Below are 23,789 nucleotides of genomic sequence, written 5' to 3'. Positions count from 1 at the left end.
CTCATCACTGTTTCTAAGCCAAAGAGCCAGCACTGTCTGGTGACAATTGTATGGTCTTATGGTTAAGAACATAAGAACATAAGAACATAAGAACATAAGAACATAAGAACATAAGAACATAAGAACATAAGAACATAAGAACATAAGAACATAAGAACATAAGAACATAAGAACATAAGAACATAAGAACATAAGAACATAAGAACATAAGAACATAAGAACATAAGAACATAAGAACATAAGAACATAAGAACATAAGAACATAAGAAGAGCCATGCTGAATCAGGCCATAGCCCATCAAGTCCAGCATTCTGTGTCACACAGTGGCCCACCAATTGTCCATGAGGATCTTGAGCAGAAAGAGAAGCCAAGACCCTCCCTTTTCCTTGACCCCCAACAAGTGGTACTCAAGGGAATCCTGCCTGCCTCAACCAACATAGAGGCAGCACTTGGACATCCATTTCAATAACCATCTATATACTTGGCATCCATGAATCTGTCTAACCCTGCCTTGAAGCTATCAAGGCTGATAGCTGTCACAACCTCTTCTGGAAGTGAATTCCATAAACCAATGAAATATTTCCATTGATTTGTCCTCACTTTTTTACCTATGACCTTTAGGGAGTGCCCCCTCGTCCTAGTATTGTGTGATAGAGAAAAGAATTTTTCTCTATCCACCTTTTCTATCCCATGCATGATTTTATACACTTCGATCAAGTCACCCCTTAAACACCGTTTTTCAAGGCTGAAGAGACCAAGGCGTTGTAACCTGGTATCATAAGGGAGGTGCTCCATTTCCTTTATCAATCTTGTTGCCCTTTTTTGCACCTTTTCCAGTTTCATTATATCCTTCTTGAGGTGTGATGTCCAGAACTGTACACAGTACTCCAAGTGTGGTCTCACCATCAATTTGTACAGAGGCAATACAATGATTGCTGACCTATTTTTGATTCCCTTCCTAATCATGCCAAGCATGAAATTTGATTTTTTTTACTGCTGCTCCGCACTGGGTTGACATCTTCATTGAGCTGTCCACCAAAACCCCAAGATCCCTTTCTTGGGTTGTCTCAGAAAGTTTTGTCCCCATCAGTTGGTAGGTATAATTGGGGTTCTTTGCCCCGATGTGCATAACTTTGCACTTGTTTAGGTTAAAATGCATTTGCCACTTTGTTGCCCACTCACTCAATTTCGAGAGATCCTTCTGGAGCTCCCAACAATCAGTTTCACTTTTCACTACCCGGAACAATTTAGTGTCATCAGCAAACTTTGCTACCTCACTATTTACTTCTACATCCAGATCATTAATGAATAAATTAAAAAGTAAACGTCCCAAAACTGAACCTTGGCGTACACCACTTCTTACTTCTATCCATCCAGAGAATTGTCCATTTATTGCAACCCTTTGCTTCCTACAATTTAGCCAGTTACCAATCCAGGACAGGACCTGTTTTCTAATTCTGTGGCTGAAGAGCCTTTTGAAAGTCAAGATATACAATATCAACTGGGTCCCCTTTATCTGTGTGTTTATTTACACCCTCAAAGAATTCTAACAAATTAGTAAGACATGGTTGGCATGACTAAACACAGAAGGTGCACGGAACACTATTACCTTCCCACCAAAGTGGTTCTTATTTTTCTATTTGCATTTTGACATGCTTTCAAACGGCTAGGTTGCCAGAAGCTGAGGCAAGTAACGCTAGGGATTCAAACTCCATTCACTCCATTCCTCAATGCTAGGGATTCAAACTGCTGAATTGCCGACCTTTCTGATCGACAAGCTCAGCATCTTAGCCACTGAGCAACTATGTCCCACAATAAAAGTAGTTCTGACCTATATATCTTTTGTCTTAATTGTTCTATCTCATAGGGCTGACAAAGTGTAACTGGCCTCAGATGTACAGACAACCTCTCCTGGCTTTGTAGATTTCAATACTTGGTTTTGCTCCAACTATGATCCTGGCTCCCTCCCTTGAGAAAGTTTGGAGATATAATAATAATAAACATTTATTTATAATGCCCTTTTAACAAAGGGCATAACAGCATGTTAGCAATAGCACTTTTTAACAGAGCCAGCATATTGCCCCCACAATCCCCACCTCGGAAGGATGGAAGGCTAAGTCAACCTTGAGCCGGTGATGAGATTTAAACTGCTGACCTGCAGATCTAGCAGTCCGCTTTAGTGGCCTGCAGTACTGCACTCTACCCAATGCGCCACCTCAGCTCTATATAATTGTCCCTGCATTGTGTTGTATTTTCTTAAGCCTTCCTAATTCTTTCTTTAAGTGAACAGATAAGTTCTTATTGATGGTGTCAACATGGAAGGCAGATACCAAAAATGCAATTGCATGATACTCATGAGTCATGCGATGAAACCTCTACCCTTTTAGAATGTGCCCCACGACAGTGTGTGTTCTTGAGCTTCCTTGCATCATTTTAACAAATGTGATGGAGTGAGAAAATGCCTTTGATTATTTCCGTTTATGAAAACATATATTTCCCAATTAATTAGGGTGTAGAGTAGAGTAAAATGCTCCTTCCCTTCCTTGGTTTCTTGTGAAATCCAGTGATGTTCTTGGAAGTTTAGGCACTGCTACGAGTTCACACTTTGCAGAAAGCTGCAATCTATTTAATTTGTTTTAGTCAACTAATTTAAATATAATCTAGTGAGACTGGAAGGTTTAAATTTTGAAAAATACTTCTATCACATAAAGACCTTCTGCAATCACCAGTATTCATAATGGATGAGAGGCACAGATGACTACACTTAGGTCTTAACATCATTATATCAATGATGCAGCTTACATTCTTGCATCAGATATCAGAAAGAAATTACATAGTCACATAATTTAAGTAATGATATCATGATACATTTGTCATCTCTTTATAACAGGGGTGTCGAACTAGATTTCATTGAGGGCCACATCAGGGTTGTACTGACCTATGGGGGCTGGGGTGGGTGTGGGCAGTGTGGGCATGGCCACCTCAATATCACTCATGTTGAGGGCACTTGTGGGCTGGCCTCCTGCAAACCCTCTGCCAGTGAAAATGGACCTCTGGAGGGCTACCTGTGGCTCTCCTAATCTCTGTTTTCACCGGCAGAGGCACCACAGGCTGGCCCTCACTGTTTCTAGATTTGCCCCACAGGTGATCTAAGCACCCCACAGGCCAGATTCAGCCCGCAGGTCTTGAGGTTGACACCACTACTTTAATAACATCATGAATGTCACAGTTATCTATGCCTACAGCCATTTAATGTTAGTTATATAGTAACTTCAGGGAAATGAAGCTTCTCAAGAGCACCAAAATAATTATTAAAACCTCTTAAACATCTGTAAATATATATCATATTCCAAACCATATAAGCAATACTGTACTTACAGGAAGACTTAAGACAGAGATAATGATTAAGGAACTATCAGTCTGCTTTTAAAGGTCTATATTAATTGTGAAATGACATAGCTCAAATTTCAATAACTATACCAAGGGGCTATTGATGATCACATCGCAGCAGCCTGAATCACACAACAGAATCCATAAAACAAATACCTTCCCCTGCCTTTTCTTTAATACATCTTACAGCAGGGTTGAAATTCAGCAGGTTCTGACCGGTTCTGGAGAACCGGTAGCGAAAATTTTAAGTAGTTCAGAGAATCAGCATGTCAGGATGGCTCCACTCAGTATTTAATACCACCTTTGGATGGCCCCAAAATGGGATGCAAATTGAGATTTTGCAATATCCTTCTTCTGCCATGTCTAGCAAGCCACACCCACAGAACCAGCAAGGGAAAAAAATGAATTTTACTCCTACTTTACAGGCCAGATCTATCTCAGCTATTTTGATTCCATGTCACTGAATGCAGATCCCAAATGAAATTCAGTCCTTTTGAAATGTACACAAGTATTATGTGCCAATGCAAAGGACATAATTCAGTGACTTTGAAGATTTCAGGATTCACTGTAATTTTCTTTTACTTCCTACCTTTCAGGTGCATTGTGAGTGCCTCTTATGAGAGCACAAGATTGGGGAAGATTTGCCTAGTTAATTACTGTAGGCATTTGGAAAGGACAATATTATACTGTGAAATAAATTAATAATCTTCTTCCCAGTATTTAAACAAATTAGATGAAGCCCATCTGCTGTAAAGCTATTGGCGGACATTAAAAGCTATCTATCTTGATTTTGAAGCAGCCAGGTAACCTTGTCAGTAAAAAGAATCCCTAGCTCATCTTATTACTTTCCTCCTGTCAGTTTCCATATCTTGTTAAAGCAAAATGTGATTAGCCCATACCTTAATTCTCTCTTTTCTTCTACCATTTCGCTATCTCGGGATGGAATTAACAATATTCAGTAATGATTCTTTAAAAATGAACAATAAATGATCTACTAGTCTAAGACCGAAGTTAAGTCAATGTTATGTTGGTTCAAGTTTCACAAAAAACGAAGATTGAAATCTCAAACTAATGTTTCAATAGATCTAACCCATTTCTTGTCAGTCTGCCAGCTATGTTGGCTGACAGCTTTACATCTGTCCATCTCCATTTGTCCTTGATCTCTCCAACCATAATACAGATGAGGAATATGGAGTACCTTTAGTCAAAAAGGATGTTTAAATTCTATTTCTCCACTGTCTTTTGGAACTCCTGACATTCATTCATTAATTCATTCATTCATTTATTGTATTCTATTGTATTTATATGCCACTCGTTCCAAAACAGACTCAGAGCAGCTGAGAGTTACACTGTTAGAAGGAATCTTCTTGTATGACTTGGTTGCTTAGTCTTTGGTAGGATGGATTAAACAAGATAGTGAAGGGTACCAAAAATGCCTGTTTTGATACCCTTTACTATTTTTTTTTGTTGGTCAACAGACCATATTTTGGAACACCTTTATAATTTTAAAAGTGCATGGGTTTTTTTTAATCAGCAATATTACCTCCTAACCAGATATGGTTGAACATGTCATGGTGGTAGCTACAATAGTGTGACTGAAACTGTTATGTGTAAGATGCAGATAAAAATCAGACAGTGCTTCATCCACACAGTTGTGGCTACCATTTTTACATTTTTTAAACCATACCTGTGGACAATTCCTACAGAACACACCCAGTTTATTGACATATCCAATATGAACCTGGAAAAATTGTTATTTCTACATTGGAAGAAAGGCTGTTTTCACATGCCTTTTACTGAAAGTTAGTTATTGCCTTCTGCTCTGAAGATATGGTTAACCTGAAATCCTTTCTTCCAGATTTGGAGCTAGAACGCACCCGCTGCTGCAGAAATTAGATTAGACCAACTGTCCCATCTCTGTTTTTCCTTCTCTGGCCTTTTGCGATGTGTGTGTGAAGCAGAAAAATCACTGATGGAAGCACAAAAGTTAAGTGTAATATCAGGGAATGTTGGTCTGTCGGCTTCCACAAAGATTTTGGGTGTTCTCCATTGGCTTTTCTTCTTATCTCTTTGATGAACTGGCAGAAGTTCTTTTCCCCCCATAATTCATGCCTGATCAAGCATGCTTATTTTCACCACACTGAACAGGATAAAAGTATTCCATTAGCAATATGTACTAAGAAAGCAAGAGGATTGCCCTTTCAAAAGGTTCCAAACCTAGTTAAGCTTTGCAAGGGGAAAATGCAAATGTTAATGTTTAAAGGAAGGGATGAATAGCAATTAAAGTGAGGAACTGAATTGTTGAGCAAAGACAACAGTGAACTTTCTGCTTCAAAATGCACAGGTACGAATTTGCTTCTCTCAGCCTTCAGGTAGATACAATGAGGGACTAGGAAATTGTATCTTGAGCAATTGTGGCTCATTTGTAAGGGACTCCCTCCCCTTCCCTTGCCTGCCTCCCATGCATGAAAATGAACCACTACTTACCCTGAACTCCCCACTGCTCCTGCACTAAAGCCTGAGCCACGCTAAATCACGCTTCTTTGCTGGTCTCAGAGTTAAAGCCAGGAAGATGAGAGGAGCAGCTGTGGTGGCAATGGTGGCCTAGGACAGCACAGCCCTCCGAGTCCCAGAGCACTTTCTTCCTACTCTGCTGCCGAGAAGAGAGAGAGAAAGAGAGAGAGACAGAGAGAGGGGAAAGGATGGAGAGGCAAAGGGAGGCAGGGCAAGGGAAAAAAGAAGGAAAGGAAGGAGGGAAGGGAGGAGCAGAGAGGGAAGGAAATGGAAGGAAAGTAAAGGAAAGGAGGAAAATAAAGGAAAGGAATGGAACGGGGGGAAAGAAAGGAAAGAAAAGGAAAGGAAACGGGTAGGGGAGGGACTACAGCTACACCTCTGGAATATGGGACTGATTTTCCCACCAACATCAGCAAGCCATTGTCATTCTGCCCATATTTGTTCTTCTTCACTCAGATTGACTAAGCTTCTTGAGAGAAGGAACACAAAAATAGGTTTCCAGGCTCCATGACTGGACCAGGCACTTTCTCTTGGGCTTCCTACCCAGAGGCCTCATTGAAGCAGACAGGTAGGCCTGAAAGGCATCTGAGCTCCTCCCCACCACTGGTTTGCAGGATTTAAAATTATGAATTTGGTAGCCTGAGGTCCAAAAGGTTGGAGACCCCTGGTCTATCACACTCTTGGGCAAAGCATTTTCTCCTTTCACTGGGCCATAAAAGTACATCTATAGTAGGTAGATAATAAAGCTGAAAAAAGGTAAACAACATTTTTACAGATCTATAGATAAGTAGAGGCTGGGTGTGACAAGGAATGGCTGGGAGGGAAGGGGCCAGGTGAGGCACTCCTTGACATGAGTGACATTGAGTAGACTACACCCACCCAGTCACATGATGGCCAAGCCACTCTCACCCAGTCACCTGACTGTTAAGCCACTCCCACAGAATGGTAGTAAAGAAATTTGGAACCTATCCCTGATGTAATGCTCATCTAGCTTTTTTCAGGGCCCTATATGGTATATCTAAGGCAGGTAGGCAAAGTTGGCTCTTCTATGACTTGTGGACTTCATCTCCCAAAATTCCTGAGCCAGTCTTGCCAGCTAAGAAATCCTGGGAGTTGAGGTCCACATGTCATAGAAGAGCCCACTTTGCCTGCCCCTGATCTAAGGTATAATTCCACAACAGGAATCAAAATGAACTGCTTATATTAAACAACAAGCATTCATTTGAGCAACTGACCCATAAACGGAGAGAGCTAATGTGGTATAGTGATTAAACTAAACACTGGGAGACCAAACATTCTAGTCTTGCCTTAGGAACAAAACCAGTTGGGTGATCTTGGACTTAGCACTGTTTCTCAATTCTAGAAAGAGACAATCTTCTGAACAATCTTTCCAAGAAAACCTCAAGGACATGTCCAGGCAATTTCTAGGAGTCAAAAATTGACTTGAGATTTCTCTCTCTCTCTCTCTCTCTCTCTCTCTCTCTCTCTCTCTCTCTCTCTCTCTCTCTCTCTCTCTCTCACACACACACACACACACACACACACAAAGAAGTGTTTCTCTTTTCTTTCTATCATTTTTTAAAAAATCTCTACAATTGGGGAATAACTAACAGAAAGGAAATTGACAGAAAGGAAAGATGTAAATTCTGGGCCCCAAGTCTAACCATTTAGCACAGGGCTGTCAAACTCACGTCCTGTGGATCGGATGTGTCATGTGCTTGCCACACCCATGCGCAGTTAAGCGAAAGGGGGGAAAGTCCTGATACATCACATGATGCTGCCCTGGTTATGTGAGTTTAACACTCCTGATTTAGCTCAAAAGCAATTATTTCATCCCAACATTAATAATCAATTAAAGATACAGAATAGACAATATTCCTAATATTTGAAACAGCAGACGTGTTCTGCCAACCAAAGCTTTGTTTGCCCAAGTTGTTTTTAGGCAGGAATAGCATCATTATCATCATCCACTAACATCACTCTCGTGGGGTTCAGTGGTCCACAAGGCAACCATCATCCCCTTGGGCATCTCTTCCTACATATGTTGACAAAATGTGCATTATTGCATTGCAATGCAATCACTGTCTTTTTCTACTTGTATAAGTTGCATGTAAACATATAAATGATATAAGTTTGTATCACAATGTCACAATGGGTATTTCATCACTTGTCTGTAAATGGCCCTTGCCATGGCTGCTTTTGATTCATTGCCAATATTGTTCAGCTCTTCACTATAAATGGTGGCAGACTAAAAAGAACAGGCACAACTGCACATTTATCACAAACATAATATTCATTTATGCTATCATTAACATAATATTCATTAGGAGACATTCCTAAACCATAACAGAAGATATTACACATAAAGGCCTCTAGATAGCAACTTCAGAGAACAATATTTTACTTCTAGAATGAAACTGCTGCAAGCTTTAATCAGGGAGAAATAATAACTTCAGAAGCACAATTTAGGATTTCTTCAACAGTAGCCCCTAATAAAACACTTTAATGGTTTTTATTGGACAGAAGTATATTATATGCTCTAATCGGAACTTGCTGTACCCATTGCCTTTTTAATCAGATTGATTTGAAATCTGGTACAATTATAGAGTTCATCAAGTTTCAGGTTGTTAACAATAAGGGACAATATTTTTAAGCAATAAAATGCTGAAGCTTTAAACCTTTGTTTTAAATCAATACCGTTTTAATCACAGTTCTCTTGAGGAATGTGAAAAACAAGTACATTACAGCAAAAAGTAATTCACTAGACCATGTCCCCGTTAGTGATATATAGTGATTTCACTGTCTCACCCAGTCTTCATTTAAAGTAATCAGAAACTTCTTCAAAATTTGAGGTCTTTGTCCCACGATTAACAATATATTAAAAAGGGGAGGGTTTTTGATCACCTAAACATGACCATCCTCTTGGTTTTTAAAATTCTCCTTTCACAGAAATCACTGGAATTAACTGCAGTTATTTTTGCACAATCTGGATTGGATATCAACAGATCACTAATAGGCAAAGGAATTAGATTGCAGCATGGCATTTTATATCTCAAGGTTTTTGAGAAGTACTGACCTGTGAGGGTTGCTTTGCTGTATAAATGGCTAAAAATGGAATTCCTTGTTCCTGCAAAGATCTGATAAACCTTCCAATTATTTTATCTGTAAAGCAGAACCATATTTTAATAGTTTATTAATGCTATTATAGAAACATAGAAACATAGAAGTCTGACGGCAGAAAAAGACATCATGGTCCATCTAGTCTGCCCTTATACTATTTTCTGTATTTTATCTTAGGATGGATATATCTTTATGCCAGGCATGTTTAAATTCAGTTACTGTGGATTTATCTACCACGTCTGCTGGAAGTTTGTTCCAAGGATCTACTACTCTTTCAGTAAAATAATATTTTCTCATGTTGCTTTTGATCTTTCCCCCAACTAACTTCAGATTGTGTCCCCTTGTTCTTGTGTTCACTTTCCTATTAAAAACACTTCCCTCCTGGAGCTTATTTAACCCTTTAATATATTTAAATGTTTCGATCATGTCCCCCCTTTTCCTTCTGTCTTCCAGACTATACAGATTGAGTTCATTAAGTCTTTCCTGATACGTTTTATGCTTAAGACCTTCCACCATTCTTGTAGCCCGTCTTTGGACCCGTTCAATTTTGTCAATATCTTTTTGTAGGTGAGGTCTCCAGAACTGAACACAGTATTCCAAATGTGGTCTCACCAGCATTCTATAAAGCGGGATCATAATCTCCCTCTTCCTGCTTGTTATACCTCTAGCTATGCAGCCAAGCATCCTACTTGCCATATCATACCATGGACATAACAGTGAGGGTCATACGGCCCATTCTGGACTCATTACATCACCGACCAACTCAGGAAGGACATTTCCCTTTAAGCAGGACTAGTTATAACAAAGAGATGTTTTGCACCATCACTGTCCTCCTTTTGCACCATCATTGTCCTTATTTATTTATCTATAGGAGTAAGGTTGCTCGCTGGCCATGGGGAGGGCAACATTTTACATCCTGGGCTTGTGATTGTTAACAAACTGTTTTAACTTTTTTAAAAAACAGTCTGTCTGTATCAATTGTTTCTGTCTTTATCAATGGTATATTGCAGGATGTGGGGAATTGCGACATATGGGGGAGGGAGGGGATATTTATTAACCTATTTATTGTCTGTCTCATAAACTGTATATGGCTTGATGTTGTTGTTATGCCTTTTGGTAAAAGGGCATTATAAATAAACGGTATTATTATTAAATTCATATTAGGGAATACAGTATAGTGAAATATGTACCCTTACCATGTTTTCCCAAAAATAAGACCTCCCCAATAATAAGCCCCCCCACCCAAAAAAATTTAACTACATGCACAACCTGTCCCTGCCATTTACTTTGGTTACAGTTAGGGACACAGAGCTGGAAATTAGGTAAGATAGCAAGCGGAGACCCATTTTGCCCCATGTACTTCAAAATAATAAGACTTTCCCCAAAGTTTAAGTTTAAGTTTAATCAGATTTGTATGCCGCCCCTCTCCGCAGACTCGGGGCGGCTCACAGCAATAACAATACAATTATTTATTACTTGCGTACCATGCATAAATTTTATAAGCCTAGGGGGAGGAAACATGTCAATTCCCCCATGCCTGACGACAGAGGTGGGTTTTAAGGAGCTTATGAAAGGCTAGGAGGGTGGGGGCAACTCTGATATCTGGGGGGAGTTGGTTCCAAAGGGTCGGGGCCGCCACAGAGAAGGCTCTTCCCCTGGGTCCCGCCAAACGACATTGTTTAGTTGAAGGGACCCGGAGAAGGCCAACTCTGTGGGACCTAACTGGTCGCTGGGATTCGTGCAGCAGAAGGCAGTCCCGGAGATATTCTGGTCCGGTGCCATGAAGGGCTTTATAGGTCAAAATAAGGCTAACTGCTTATTTCGGGTTTTAAATATATAAGACAGGATCTTACATTTTATTAGTTTTCTTGCATTTTCCAGAGAGCAGTTAGGCAGATATAACCAAAATATGTAAATTAATATTAAAACAAAAATATCCTTATCCAGGATAACAAACACCCATTTTTCCTTTTATATTTACTGATCACCTCATCCCTAGCCAAAGTTCTTTCTCGTTTCTTTCTTTGTAGATAAGTTTATTTAATCACCTACCATTTTCAATGAGCTTGCTTTGAGTGTGAAGTTCATCTTTTCTGCATGAAAAATATTGAAAATATTGAAAGGAAAAGGAAAATATCACAAAGTAACTAATAGGAAAACATTTTGCATTGAAAAGAAATTTCACTTTAAAATTATTTAATATACTTTCAAGAGGATACATAAAATATATGGTTTCATATTGAAATATTGTAGCAAAGATATCATATTGTATTTATCATTATCAGTGAATGTTTTGATAAATTATATAATCCTGATATAAGTAGACGATCCATTAAGGGAACATTATTTTGGGTAGAAAGTGCTGACAGTTATTAATATAAAAACTAAGCATAATTTTTAATATGTCTCAGAAGCTAGGCCTGCTTTGTGCAATATTAAAAGAACTTTAGTATCTTAAAATGTCATTTGGTGGCTTATGTATTCCAGTGACTTGCATTGAGTCTGCAAAGTAGAGAAAAAGTAGCTCCGCATAATAGCATAAAGATCAGGGAAAGATTTTTGGGGGTTTTTAAATATATTTTTATTGGTTTTGCACATAAGTTACATAAAACAAATGTAAAACGGTGCACAGTGCATGTGCCCATCACCCGACTGACAATCCCAGCACCACCACCACCAATTGCGGGGGTTCAAATATTTAATAGTTTATGTTTTTTTTTTAATTTCCTTAGTTCTACTTTGCATTTGTTATTATTAAAAGAGTGATTGGAGTTTATTTTTTACATTTTCGTCACAGATTCTACTCAGCATATAACCTTTCACCTTATTCTATCGTGCCATCAGCTTCTCCAATTTATTTTCATCAAAGTTGTTTAATCTTATTTCCATGATTTCAAAATGAATGTGATCCACCATGTACCAGTACCAGTTCTGTAATGTTCATTTTACAGACTCTTTCCAACCCAATACCACTACCGCTTGAGCGCTTTCCAGTGCTGCAGTTTTTATTTCTTTAAAATCTCTTAGTTCTCTTTGTTTAATTAATATCGCTATTTCTTTTGTAATTATCCAGTTAATATTTAGCATTTTATTTATTTCGTTCTGCACTTCCTTCCAAAATTTCTGAACTTCAACACACTCCCAGAACATATGCATGAAAATTCTTTTCTTTTGGCAACCATGCCAACAGTTGCCTTTCCCTTTCCCCTGGAAGTGTGCAAGTTGTGCTGGTGTATAATACAATTTATGTAAAATTTTTCTTCTCATCTCTTTAACTCTTGTATTCTTAATCTTATATATATTTTCTACTATTTCTTTCATTTCACTTTCGTCTATTTGTAAATCATTTTGCCAGCATCTTGTCAAAAAGATAAGGGAAAGTTAACCCCTCACCTGACGGACAATATTTCAAAACAATATGAGGAGGAGGAGGACAACGATGACTTCAACAACAGTAACAACAACAATATGAGAGAAATGCACCCAGGTAAACAGGCCATGTCTACCTTGCGTTTTTTATTTACCATTATTTCCTCCCTAAGGGATCAAATGTTTGGGCAGTAATTTGCTCTTTCAGAATGAAAAAGAAAACTGGTTAAAACAAACTGACAGCAGAACAGTTTTTATTGAATAAGACAGATAATCAGGTTTTTGCCAGTCTTAATAACTTAGGCTGCAGTTGAATGATTTTTACCTAAAACATTGCTGACAACACCCATAGAACAGTCTAAAATGAGAGATCATGGCAAAAAGGAAACCAAATGAGAGAGAAATTTCTATTTGCGATAAATAGAGATCCATTCAATGTGTCCAATGCATCCTACATAAGCCATTTCAGGATTTTCTTTTAGTGTAAGCATGCAATTTTGAGCTGGTTTTTTTCAAGTTGGTTCTTTCCAGATATGTTAGGATTTCATGTACAAGTAGTCCTCAACTTACAACCACAATTGAACCCATGTTGCTAAGTGATAAATGTGTTAAATGAGTTTTGCCCCAGTTTATTATTTATGTATTTATTTAATTAATTGGATTTGTATGCTGCCCCTATCTGAGGACTCGGGGCGGCTCACAACATATATAAGAGACAATAATAAAATCAATCCAATTAATACATAAAAACAATCCCTAAAAGTTTACTCTATCTATCTATCTATCTATCTATCTATCTATCTATCTATCTATCTATCTATCTATCTATTTATTTATTTATTTATTGGATTTGTATGCCGCCCCTCTCCAGAGACTCGGGGCGGCTAACAGCAACAATAAAGCAGTGTACAATAGTAGTCTGGTGTTAGAAACAATTAAAAACCCATTAATATAAAAAACCAAACATACATACATACATACCATGCATAGAATTGTAAAGGCCTAGGGGGAAGAGGGTCTCAATTCCCCCATGCCTGACAGCAGAGGTGGGTTTTAAGCAACTTACTTAAAACTTTACTTTAAAAACTTCCATTACCATTCATTCAACAATCGTACTAAAAACATTCGTTGGTCAGGGGGAACATCTAGTCACCCCCTGGCCTGGCGACAAAGATGAGTTTTTAGGCTCTTTTGGAAGGCAAGGACTTTTACGACTTTTATGACGTTTCTTGCCACAATTTTTAAATGAATCTGGTTTCCCCTTTGACTTTGCTTGTCAGAAGGTTGCAAAAGGTGTTCACATGACTACGGGATACAATAACAATAATAAATGTAAGTCAGTTGTCAAGCATCTGAATGTATATCACATAACCATGGGGATATTACAATGGTCATTAGTATGAAAAATTGACATAAGTAACTTTTTTCAGTGTCATTGTACCTTCAAATACTCACTACATGAACTGTTTTAAGTTGAGGACTACCTGTACCAATGAAACCTACTTTCACTATGATTATATACCTCACTATTTGGAAGAGGAATACAGTGGTGCCTCTACTTATGAACGCCTCTATTGGCAAACTTTTTGAGATATGAACCCGGTGTTTAAGATTTTTTTGCTTCTACTTCTGAACCATTTTCATCTTACAAACCCGAGCACCACCGCTGGGATGCCCCGCCTCCAGACTTCCATTGCCAGCCAAAGTGCCTGTCCTGGCATTGCTGGGATTACCCTGAGCCTTCCCTCACTGGGAATCCCTGCCTCTGGACTTTTGTTGCCAGCTGAAGCGCCCATTGTTTTGCTGCTGGGATTACCCTGAGCTTCACCTCACTGAGAATTCCTGCCTCCAGACTTCCCTTGCCACCCAAAGCACACGTTCTTGCACTGCTAAGATTCCCTGAGCCTCCTCTTGCAGGGATTCCCTTCGTTTTTGCCGGCGCCACTTTGAATCCCACTGAGGGGAGGCTCAGGGGAATCCAAGCAATGCAAGAATGGGTTCTTTAGGTGGCAACGGAAATATGGAGGCGGGGATTCCCAGCGAAGGGAGGCTCATGGGAATCCCAGCAGCACAAGAACGCGTGCTTCAGGTGGCAACAGAAGTCCGTAGGCAGGGATTCCCAGTGGCGGAAGGCAAAAGGGGTGACTTTTGGGGTGGGTTTGCACACATTATTCGCTTTTACATTGATTCCTATAGGGAAAATTGCTTCTTCTTACGAACTTTTCTATTTACGGACCTGGTCATGGAATGAATTAAGTTTGTAAGTAGAGATACCACTGTACTCTCTTCTGATACTTTACAAGATTGCTTACATGATTCCATCCATGTATTCTTTTAAAAATTGGAAGGACTTGTGTGCATCTCAAAATAATATAGGAAACATTTTGGCTGTTGAATCTTTCTGTATCTAGGGAACATATGTGAATGATTGTAACTTATAATTCATTTTCAATTTACATTATTCTAATATATGATCTACCATTTAAGAAATTTCTCAGCTGCTTTATGGAAGCATGCAAGATACCTAGTCCTTATGAGAGTTCATACCTTCTGATTGGTGGTAGGTTTATCTCAAATAAATTGGATTTGGAGATATTCACTCTTAGCTTTGATATGTCAGAGTTGTCTACATTTACCAAATTCCAGTTCAGAGTTTTCTGGAGGTAGCCTGAAAAATGACTGACAGCATGACAGTCAACTGCTGGTAAAACCAATGAAGATGATGAAGTATCAAGAAGCTCCTGCAGTAAATACAAATAGCAGTTAATTATGAGGTAGATAATTAAAGACCTTAAGGGGGTGATTGCTTTTTGTACTCTGATCAGCTTTGATTACAGTCTTTTATAGTTTCCATTATGCAAAATAAATTCTATTACCTTCAATAAGAATTTGACAAGCAATTTCATTACACAAACAACCCAGTAATGAAAATCACCTTGTGGAAAACAACAAGTAAAAAGTTAAATATTGATAACGTCCTGCCTTATTTTGGAAATAAGTAGGTATGAAACTGGCTGTTTTGCAACTAATCTACCAAGAAGTAAAAAGCACTGGAATCTAATATGGTAACAGATGGGATCTTTGGAGATCTGCTAATGCCCTGTCAACAAATTCATGGCCATACTGATACTTGATGACCAATCTGTAACACTGGGTGAATGGCTCAGATATGTGAACGGTAATATTTTTTCACATATCCCTTAAATAAAATGTTTGAACATGATTGACTCAGGCTTCCATCCTTCTGAGGTCAGTAAAATGAACCAGACCTTTGGGGACAATGTGCTGACACTGTAAGGCAGAGAGGGCTTTAAAGCAATACGAAATGGCATATGTCTTAGGGTTATTTATTTATTTATTTTGTCAAGTACGTATTTGTAGTATACAAAGATATAACAATATTTATATACATGGTACTAGTAAAAGAGAAACATTAGGACAGGGGACGGAAGGCATCTGGTGCACTTATGCATGCCCCTTACTGACCTATAAGGAATCGGGAGAGGTCAAAAGTGGATAGTCTAAGGGTAAAGTTTTTGCGGTTAGGTGATTATATTACAGAGTCTTGTAGTGAGTTCCATGCATCAACTGCTTGGTTACTAAAGTCATATTTCCTGCAGTCGAGTTTAGAGCAGTTTACTGTTAAGTTTGCATCTGTTGTGTGCTTGTGTGTTCGTGTGTTTGAAGCTGAAGAATTTGTTGACAGGAAGAACATTGTAGCAGATGATTTTATGGACTATGCTTAAGTTGTGTTTAAGACAACGTAGTTCTAAGCTTTCTAAACCTAGGATTGTAAGTCTAATTTTGTATTATACTGTATTGTGAGTGGAGGAATGGAGGGCTATTCTAGTAAAGTATCTCTGGACATTTTCTATAGTGTTTATGTCCGAAATGCAGTGTGAGTTCCAGACAGATGAGCTGTATTCAAGGATTGGTCTGGTGAAAGTTTTGTATGGGTAATAATGTGAGATTACTAGAGCAGAAGCTACATAGCATTAGGTTAACAACTCTTGAAGCCTTTTTGGCGATGTTGTTGCAGCGTTGCTTTGATGGGAGGATTTGAAACAATTTATGTCCAGGGTGCGAGGGGTCTGTAAATATTTTTACTGTCTGCTTTGTGACTCATGCAGTATACAAGTCTTCAATGGAAGGCAGTTTGACAGTAATTGTTCCTTCTGGACACTGCGACTCTCTGAACTACAAACTCAAGAATTCCTCTTCTCAGTTCTTAAAGAGTCCAGTGTGGTAGTAAAAATTTTGGTAGCCCTTCACTGAGTCAACCTATTCTCCAAAATATCTGAGGGTAGAACAAGAAGCAATGGGTGGAAACAAAATAAGGAGAGAAGTAACTTAGAACTAAGGAGAAATTTCCTGACAGTTAGAACAATTAATCAGTGGAACAGCCTGCCTCCAGAAGTTGTGAATGCTCCAACACTGGAAATTTTTAAGAAGATGTTAGACAACCATTTGTCTGAAATTGTCCTGCCTAAGCAGGGGGTTGGACTAGAAGACCTCCAAGGTCCCTTCCAACTCTGTTGTTTTTGTTTATTATTATTATTATTATTATTATTATTATTATTATTATTATTATGATCATCATCATCATCATCATCATCAAATTTAGCAAGCAAATGTTTAGAAGCTAATAAGAACATTTATCAATTTTTGGGCCAACCTTTAAATCTAGTGCTTTAGTGACTCTTGTTTCTACCCAAGGGAACCCAATTAAATAATACATTTTCTAGAACACACAGTCATTAACATCAATTGCTAAAAGTAAATCTAAAACCCATCTGTTACCTCTCAGGCGATAGCTGTTGGAAGCATTCTCATGATAAACCAGTTGATAATTAGCATTGCTACTGTTCTCAAATATTTGAGAATACATGTATATTTTTCTAACTTCATCTATTTACTATCTGATTCCTAAACTGTAACCTATTTTTGTTCAATCTCTTTATTCAACTTCAGAGAAAATTATATAACTGAACGGATTAAAAATATTACCCATATATTACCCATAGATTGTTCTGAGTTCGGGTTTTGCCCCGTGTAATATTTTGACTGTCTATGCGACGTTTCGGTGAAATCACATTCACCATCATCAGGTTGAAGTTGTAAGCTTCGTGCTGCTGTAGATATATATATATATCTACAGCATACTATATCTACAGCAGCACGAAGCTTACAACTTCAGCCTGATGATGGTGAATGTGATTTCACCGAAATGTCGCATAGACACTCAAAATATTACACGGGGCAAAACCCGAACTCAGAACAATCTACACACACACACACGAACTCAGAACAATCTACACACACACACACACACATACATACATACATACATACATACATACATACATATATATATATATATATATATACAGATATATATATATACAGATATATATATATATATATATATATATATATATATATATATATACATTATTTTGAACAGAATCAAGTACTCTATAAGGCACAGAGTCAAGACAATACACCTTTGACATTGGCAAAATGAAAGAACTGACCTATACAGATAGACACATGCTTCAATGTCTTACCACTTGTCACTTATTTTTAATAACTTATGTCATCTATTTGTTTGCCATCTATAAACCACCAAGTGGTGTATAGACAAGAGCAGCAGCCATCATGCAACTGGACATGGGCAAGAGAAAAACTAGTAATATCTATCCCTTATCATAATTATTGCTTCCAGGTAAAAATCATGAACAAATGAGTAACGTGTCCATAGAGCAGTGGTTCTCAACCTAGGGGTCGGGACTCCTTTGGAGGGTCGAATGACCATTTCGCAGGGGTAGCCTAAGACCATGGGAAAAGACAAATTTCCCATGGTTTTAGGAACTAAAGCTTCTATTCTGGCACCATGGAACATATTTTCATAATCCGACCAATCAGGCGTTTACATGAGGGTGTCCCTCTGACCTTCCTGCCAATCAGCTTACAGCTCTGTTGGGAGAATTGGCGCTAGACTTATGGTTGGGGGTTACCACAATATGAGGAACTGTATTAAGGGGTCGAAGCATTAGAAAGGATGAGAACCACTGCTATAGAGACTTTCTCCTCTCCTTTCATAAAGTGAGCAGGAAAACATATATGAATCTATCTTCAATATTGTTCATTGGAACAGGGCCTTTAACTACTTTATGACCAAATTAAAAAAAAAATTAAAATCTCCAAAATCTGTCATCTCTCAGGATCAGCTGTATAAGACTACTGCCAAATGGTAGGATCAATCATGGAATTGACCACTGTCCCTGAATTCTGAAGTATTTAGCGTACAGTGATTGTAATTTAATAAATTGCTTTGATAGTATAATATATCTCCTTATTAAAAAAAGAATATTCAAAGGGGCAAAGTATTGTTGACTGATTAATGGATTAATTAATTAATATTGACAGATGTTATTCAATTTTAATATCCAAGTTTTTTGGAAAAAGCAATCAAAGTCAATGCAAGAATAGCTGCATAAACAGCTACTGGTCCTCAACTACTAATGTTCCTACATAAATCTAATCTCTGACAACATTAGTGATGCTTTTAAAGCCAGTGTTTACTTATTGCAAAAAAAAAATAAATTGCATACTTTTCTATGTATTGGGTAGGCTGCCCCATACTTCTGACGTAAGAACTGTGAAACCTCAGTTTACAGGATTTCAATAGAATGGAATTAGTATTGAACTGATCCTTTTTCTGTTTTGATTAACTTCATTTGCACAATGAAAACATGTAAATAATGTGCAAATTCATTTGCACAATGAAAACATGTAAATAATTCTGCTTACGTTATTGGCACAAGCATATTATTATGTAAGTGACATCAATCATTGTGGGCAGATACTCTGCAGTTTAATGGACATAAGTAATGCATACCTCCTACTCCCAATTAGCCATTAAAATCAGCTATCACTAAATATGGCTAATGTCAATAAATACTGTAAATAGGGTGGAAATTGTGTATCAGAGGGCCTAATATACACCTACTTAATCAGACAAGGCATTCCTAACTTTCATGAGTATCCATATCACAACATATGTAACAAATTACGCAACAAATTACCCTACTTCTCCAGACTTCAAATACTAAATCTAGAAAATTTACAACTACGTCGTCTCTGAACTGATTTAACTGTTGTTTATAAAAATCATACATCATAATGTACTCCCTGTCAGTGACTACTTCACCTTTAACAACAACAACAACAACACAAGAGCATGTTATAGATACAAACTGAATGTAAATCGCTCCAAACTTGAACTGCGGAAAATACAATTTCAGTAATAGAGTGGTCACTGCCTGGAAGTCATTACCTGACTCTGTTGTTGCCTCCCCCAACCCCAAAATCTTCAACCTTACATTATCAACAGTTGACCTCTCCCCTTTTCTAAGAGGTCTGTAAGGGGCGTGCATAAGTGCACTTTTGTGCTTAATGTCCCTGTCCTACTGTCTTATTATCCTTTCTATTGCTACATGCTACTTATGTTATGTTATGTTATGTTATGTTATGTTATGTTATGTTATGTTATGTTATGTTATGTTAATATGTACTATAATACTATACTTGTTTGATAAATAAATAAATAAATAAATAAATAAATAAATATAAATAAATATGTAACTGCATGCTTCTGGTACCAAGCACTCAAAAATTTTGCAGGAACAATATTTTGCAGGATCTTCATCTGACCCTCCATGTTATAACAGGGGAGATTAAGATTCATCAGTAATTAACATTATTCAAGAATATTCAAATATATATAAAGAACTTGGAGGAATAAATTTACCAGGAAAAAGAACTTATTACATTTGAAAGAACCATCTTCAGAAAACAACTTCTGAAAGCATTGTAAGGTTGTATTTTGACTTGTATTCATAATTGGACTTTGAGAAATTTACTAAGGAACTGAGAATGGATTGACCCCTGGTTTCCATTCCTGAGACCAACAGGCAGAATGAACTGTAAATTCTGAAAAACTTCAATGGTTCTTCCATACACTATAAAAGGAAATTACAGAAATTTATCCTTATCAAGTTGAAAAAGCTTTCAACCTGTTTTTGGAATTTAAAAGATCCTTCTGCCATTTCTTTTAATCATGCCTATTTGGTTTTATTTCTTAAAACTTCTGGGAAATGCCAGATGGAATAGTTATGCTTGCCTGAACATTATGAAACAGTGACTCATTTCCGGAGAAGTTGTTGTATCGTGTGAAGTATTCCATGCTAAGCTGAAAAATAGAGAGGTGGTAGAGATTATTAGACAGATGCCATATTGTCGTATTCTATACAAGCTGTAATATACTGTACCTAAGCAGAGCAATACTTACTGTATCTTGAAGAAACAAGACAATATTTGTGGGCTTGGGACCCAGAACTGTATCTTTCAGTAATAAATATAACCTGTCTCTCGACATAATATGCCCTTCATGTAAAGTCTTTGCCAAGCCTTGGAAAGATCTAAAAAAGAAATTGAGTTATGGAAAAAAAATATAGGAACAAATGGTTTTGCATGGCAGCTAATTTCTGGGGGAAAGCAGGATATTTACAGTTTAAGCTGCCCTAAGATGTTATATTAAAATCCATCATATGTCCATCATTCATGTCTGCAACTCAGGCATGAATCATTTATTGTTACTTTTCATATTTTTGGGCTGAACTAATTAATTAATAATTCTTATATTGCGCTGCCTTTATTCCAAGGATTTGAGGTGGCATGTATGAAGCCCATATTCGTTTTTATACTCAGAGCAATGTGACTATAAAATAACCTAGATGGAGTAAGGTACCTCCACAATCATCAGTTGTGAACAGTGATGTCAAAATGAGAATGATGCCAACACAATAGTCAACTTGCTTCAGTAACATCATGATATTGGATTAGGAATACCCAATTTATGCCATTTGCAAGAAGATGTTACAACATCCATGTCAACATTTGACCCTCTTGTCCAGCCCCCACCTGTTCCTAATTCTATACGTATGTTTGAGGGGAGAGACTTAGCCCAACTAACATAAAAACATGGTGTAACACATCTAATTTTTGTTTCCTAGCCATTTTCTGTGCTGGAAAAATTGAAGAAGATTGGAGAATTATCACTAATTGGGTACTCTTTCCGCCCTCTCCTCCAGAGAGGTTCTGGCCCGGTACCAACTTGTACCAAGTTTTCAAGAGGCTGGGATTTGGGGTTCCCCTGTAGAGCACAGGGAACTCCGTGTCACTGTGAATTGGCCACGCCCCTTCCCAGTTTTTGCTGCTCTAATGGGAAAGAAGTATATGGATGAGTAATTTCCTCTGTGCATATCTTAGATTTCAGAACCACAGCTCTGAGGTGGACTGGATCAGGAAACAGATTCCATAGGAACATGTATAGGAAGATCAAAACTATCTTTCTTTCAGATTGTCTACAGCCTGGTGGGAATTATGGCCTGTTTATGATTTATGGATTTCAACTCCCAGAAATCCTGCTCCAGCATGGCTGCCTCAAGAATTCTGGGAGTTGATATCCATAAATCATAAACAGGCCATAGTTCCCCATCTCTGGTCTACAGTAATAGAATCTTGCAGGTTTACCTGTGTTTCTCTTCTTCTCTCTTTCTTATACTCTGGGGCAGGGGGTCAAACTTGTGGCCCCTGGGCCAGATTGGCCCTGCCCCCACCCAGTTTAGCAAAAGGGGGGAAAGTCTGACACCCTTGCTCTGGGGAATTGGAGAGAAACCAGTTTGAGTCCTGCCTCCTTCAACTTAATACATGCATTGGCAACTATGTTTGTTCTAACAACTTCTGAAAGACAGACACATCGCTTTATTTTTAGACTATCATGTATAAGATATGAGCAACTAGACAAACCTATTCACAAAAATTGAAAAAGAAATTCATATATCTATATTGGACTTAATGCCTTATTCTTATGTGACCCCAGGATCTGGAATGTTGCCATTCCACACTTCCAAAATGAAAGAAATGTGAGGAGCCATGGTGGTGCAGTGGCTAGAATGCAGTACTGCAGGCTACTTTTGCTGACTGCAATTTGGTAAGATTGAATCTCACCAGGCTGATTCAGCCTTTCATCCTTCCGAGGTGGGTAAAATGAGGATCCAGATTGTTGGGGACAATATGCTCACTCTGTTGAGTTAGAGGAATAAGAGGCTCTGTCAGAACAACACAATTGTTCATTAACTTCAGACAGGAGAGAGAGCTGAGGAAAAATGACAGCTCAATATATACCCGGCGCAACAACAAGAACAGGCCAATCAGCTAGTCAGGAATCTCCCGCTACTTCTTTGACAGTCCAGCAACAGAGTATCAACCAATCAGATCATGAGGTAAAACCAACCAATTATGAATCAGGAAGAACATAACAGACTCTGTAGACCACTTAGAGAGGGCTGTAAAAGCACTGTGAAGTGATATATAAGTCTAAGAGTTGTTTGTTTGTTTGTTTGTTTGTTTGTTTGTTTGTTTGTTTGTTTGTTTTTCTATGTCACCCTTCTCCTCAGACTCAGGGCAGCTCACATCAAGAAAATATTGCTATTGCCATGAAAAAGCTGCAGAGAGCTGAGAAAAGAGCAAGCCTGAACGTTGAACAAATGATTATTTGTTGGGTATCAGTTCAACATCACCTAGGCTTTTTTTTCTGACCAGTTTGAACTTCCATGGACACCATTATTTCCTTGGTTTTTCTATGCAACGTCTAGCAACTTAAGGAAATCACACTGTTTTGAAAAGCTGCTCCCACATAACTTGCAGCCTCCAAAACCAGATCAGCAAAATTGCTGTCCTCAGATGAGAATGGAGTGGTAGCTATTAGAGGTTGCTAGGAAGATAAGGACAAGTACAGGGAGAATTAGAGAGGATGATGAATCTCCCAAGATTCTTCTCCTATTCAGGAAAGCTCAGCATCTGATGAAACAGAAAGAAAATCCGACAACTGGAGGTATGGTCATATATGAGAATGTCCTTGGGAGACAAGAGGAATATCTGTAGCCTATGTAACAATTTTGTACGTTGGGGCAAAGTATAGGAAGTATTTCGGAAAAGACACAGTCTAGTTTTCTGAAAAATGGAAAAAGAGAAGGGGAGAAATACTTTACTTGCAAGATTCTGTTTAATGTAAGCCTCCCAGAAAGTCTCTTGAAGCCTGGGGATGGCAAAAAATGGCCCAACCAGAAGTTCACTTTTGAGCTCACCCACTGCCTCCTTTTCACTTTTCAGAGGTCTTTAGGAATTTCTTCAGGTTTGGATGGTTGTAGCCAGGCCTTCCACACCTCAACCCATTTCTTCTGCAGCCCATTTCTTCTGCAGCCAACAAGGCTTTTCTAAAAGCCACTGCAGCTGATAAGAGAGCTCCAGATTGATCCAGAGCTCTGTTA

General features: G+C 38.2%; 1 protein-coding gene across 3 annotated transcripts in view; it reads right to left on the bottom strand.

The window, feature by feature from the left end:
- The window catches only part of LOC139169380 (V-type proton ATPase subunit S1-like), a 75,669-nt gene that overhangs the window by 26,431 nt on the left and 25,449 nt on the right, over window positions 1-23,789 (bottom strand). Inside the window, exons 1-6 of one of the 3 annotated variants that reach the window (XM_070755430.1) lie at window positions 23,607-23,785; window positions 20,747-20,876; window positions 20,579-20,647; window positions 14,941-15,134; window positions 11,077-11,117; window positions 8,981-9,066 (exon numbers count right to left, since the gene is read on the bottom strand). In XM_070755430.1, the coding sequence (XP_070611531.1) occupies window positions 8,981-9,066; window positions 11,077-11,117; window positions 14,941-15,134; window positions 20,579-20,647; window positions 20,747-20,833 (477 nt within the window). In that variant the 5' untranslated portion in view covers window positions 20,834-20,876; window positions 23,607-23,785. Of the gene's footprint in view, window positions 1-8,980; window positions 9,067-11,076; window positions 11,118-14,940; window positions 15,135-20,578; window positions 20,648-20,746; window positions 20,877-23,510; window positions 23,576-23,606; window positions 23,786-23,789 lie in introns of those variants that run through there. The other 2 variants (XM_070755431.1, XM_070755429.1) reach the window with 2 other exon arrangements.

Source organism: Erythrolamprus reginae, chromosome 6, assembly GCF_031021105.1.
Source record: "Erythrolamprus reginae isolate rEryReg1 chromosome 6, rEryReg1.hap1, whole genome shotgun sequence".
NCBI classification, from domain to species: domain Eukaryota; kingdom Metazoa; phylum Chordata; class Lepidosauria; order Squamata; family Dipsadidae; genus Erythrolamprus; species Erythrolamprus reginae.
The sequence above is the reverse complement of the archived record's forward strand: the minus strand, read 5'-3'. Positions and strand labels throughout refer to the sequence as shown.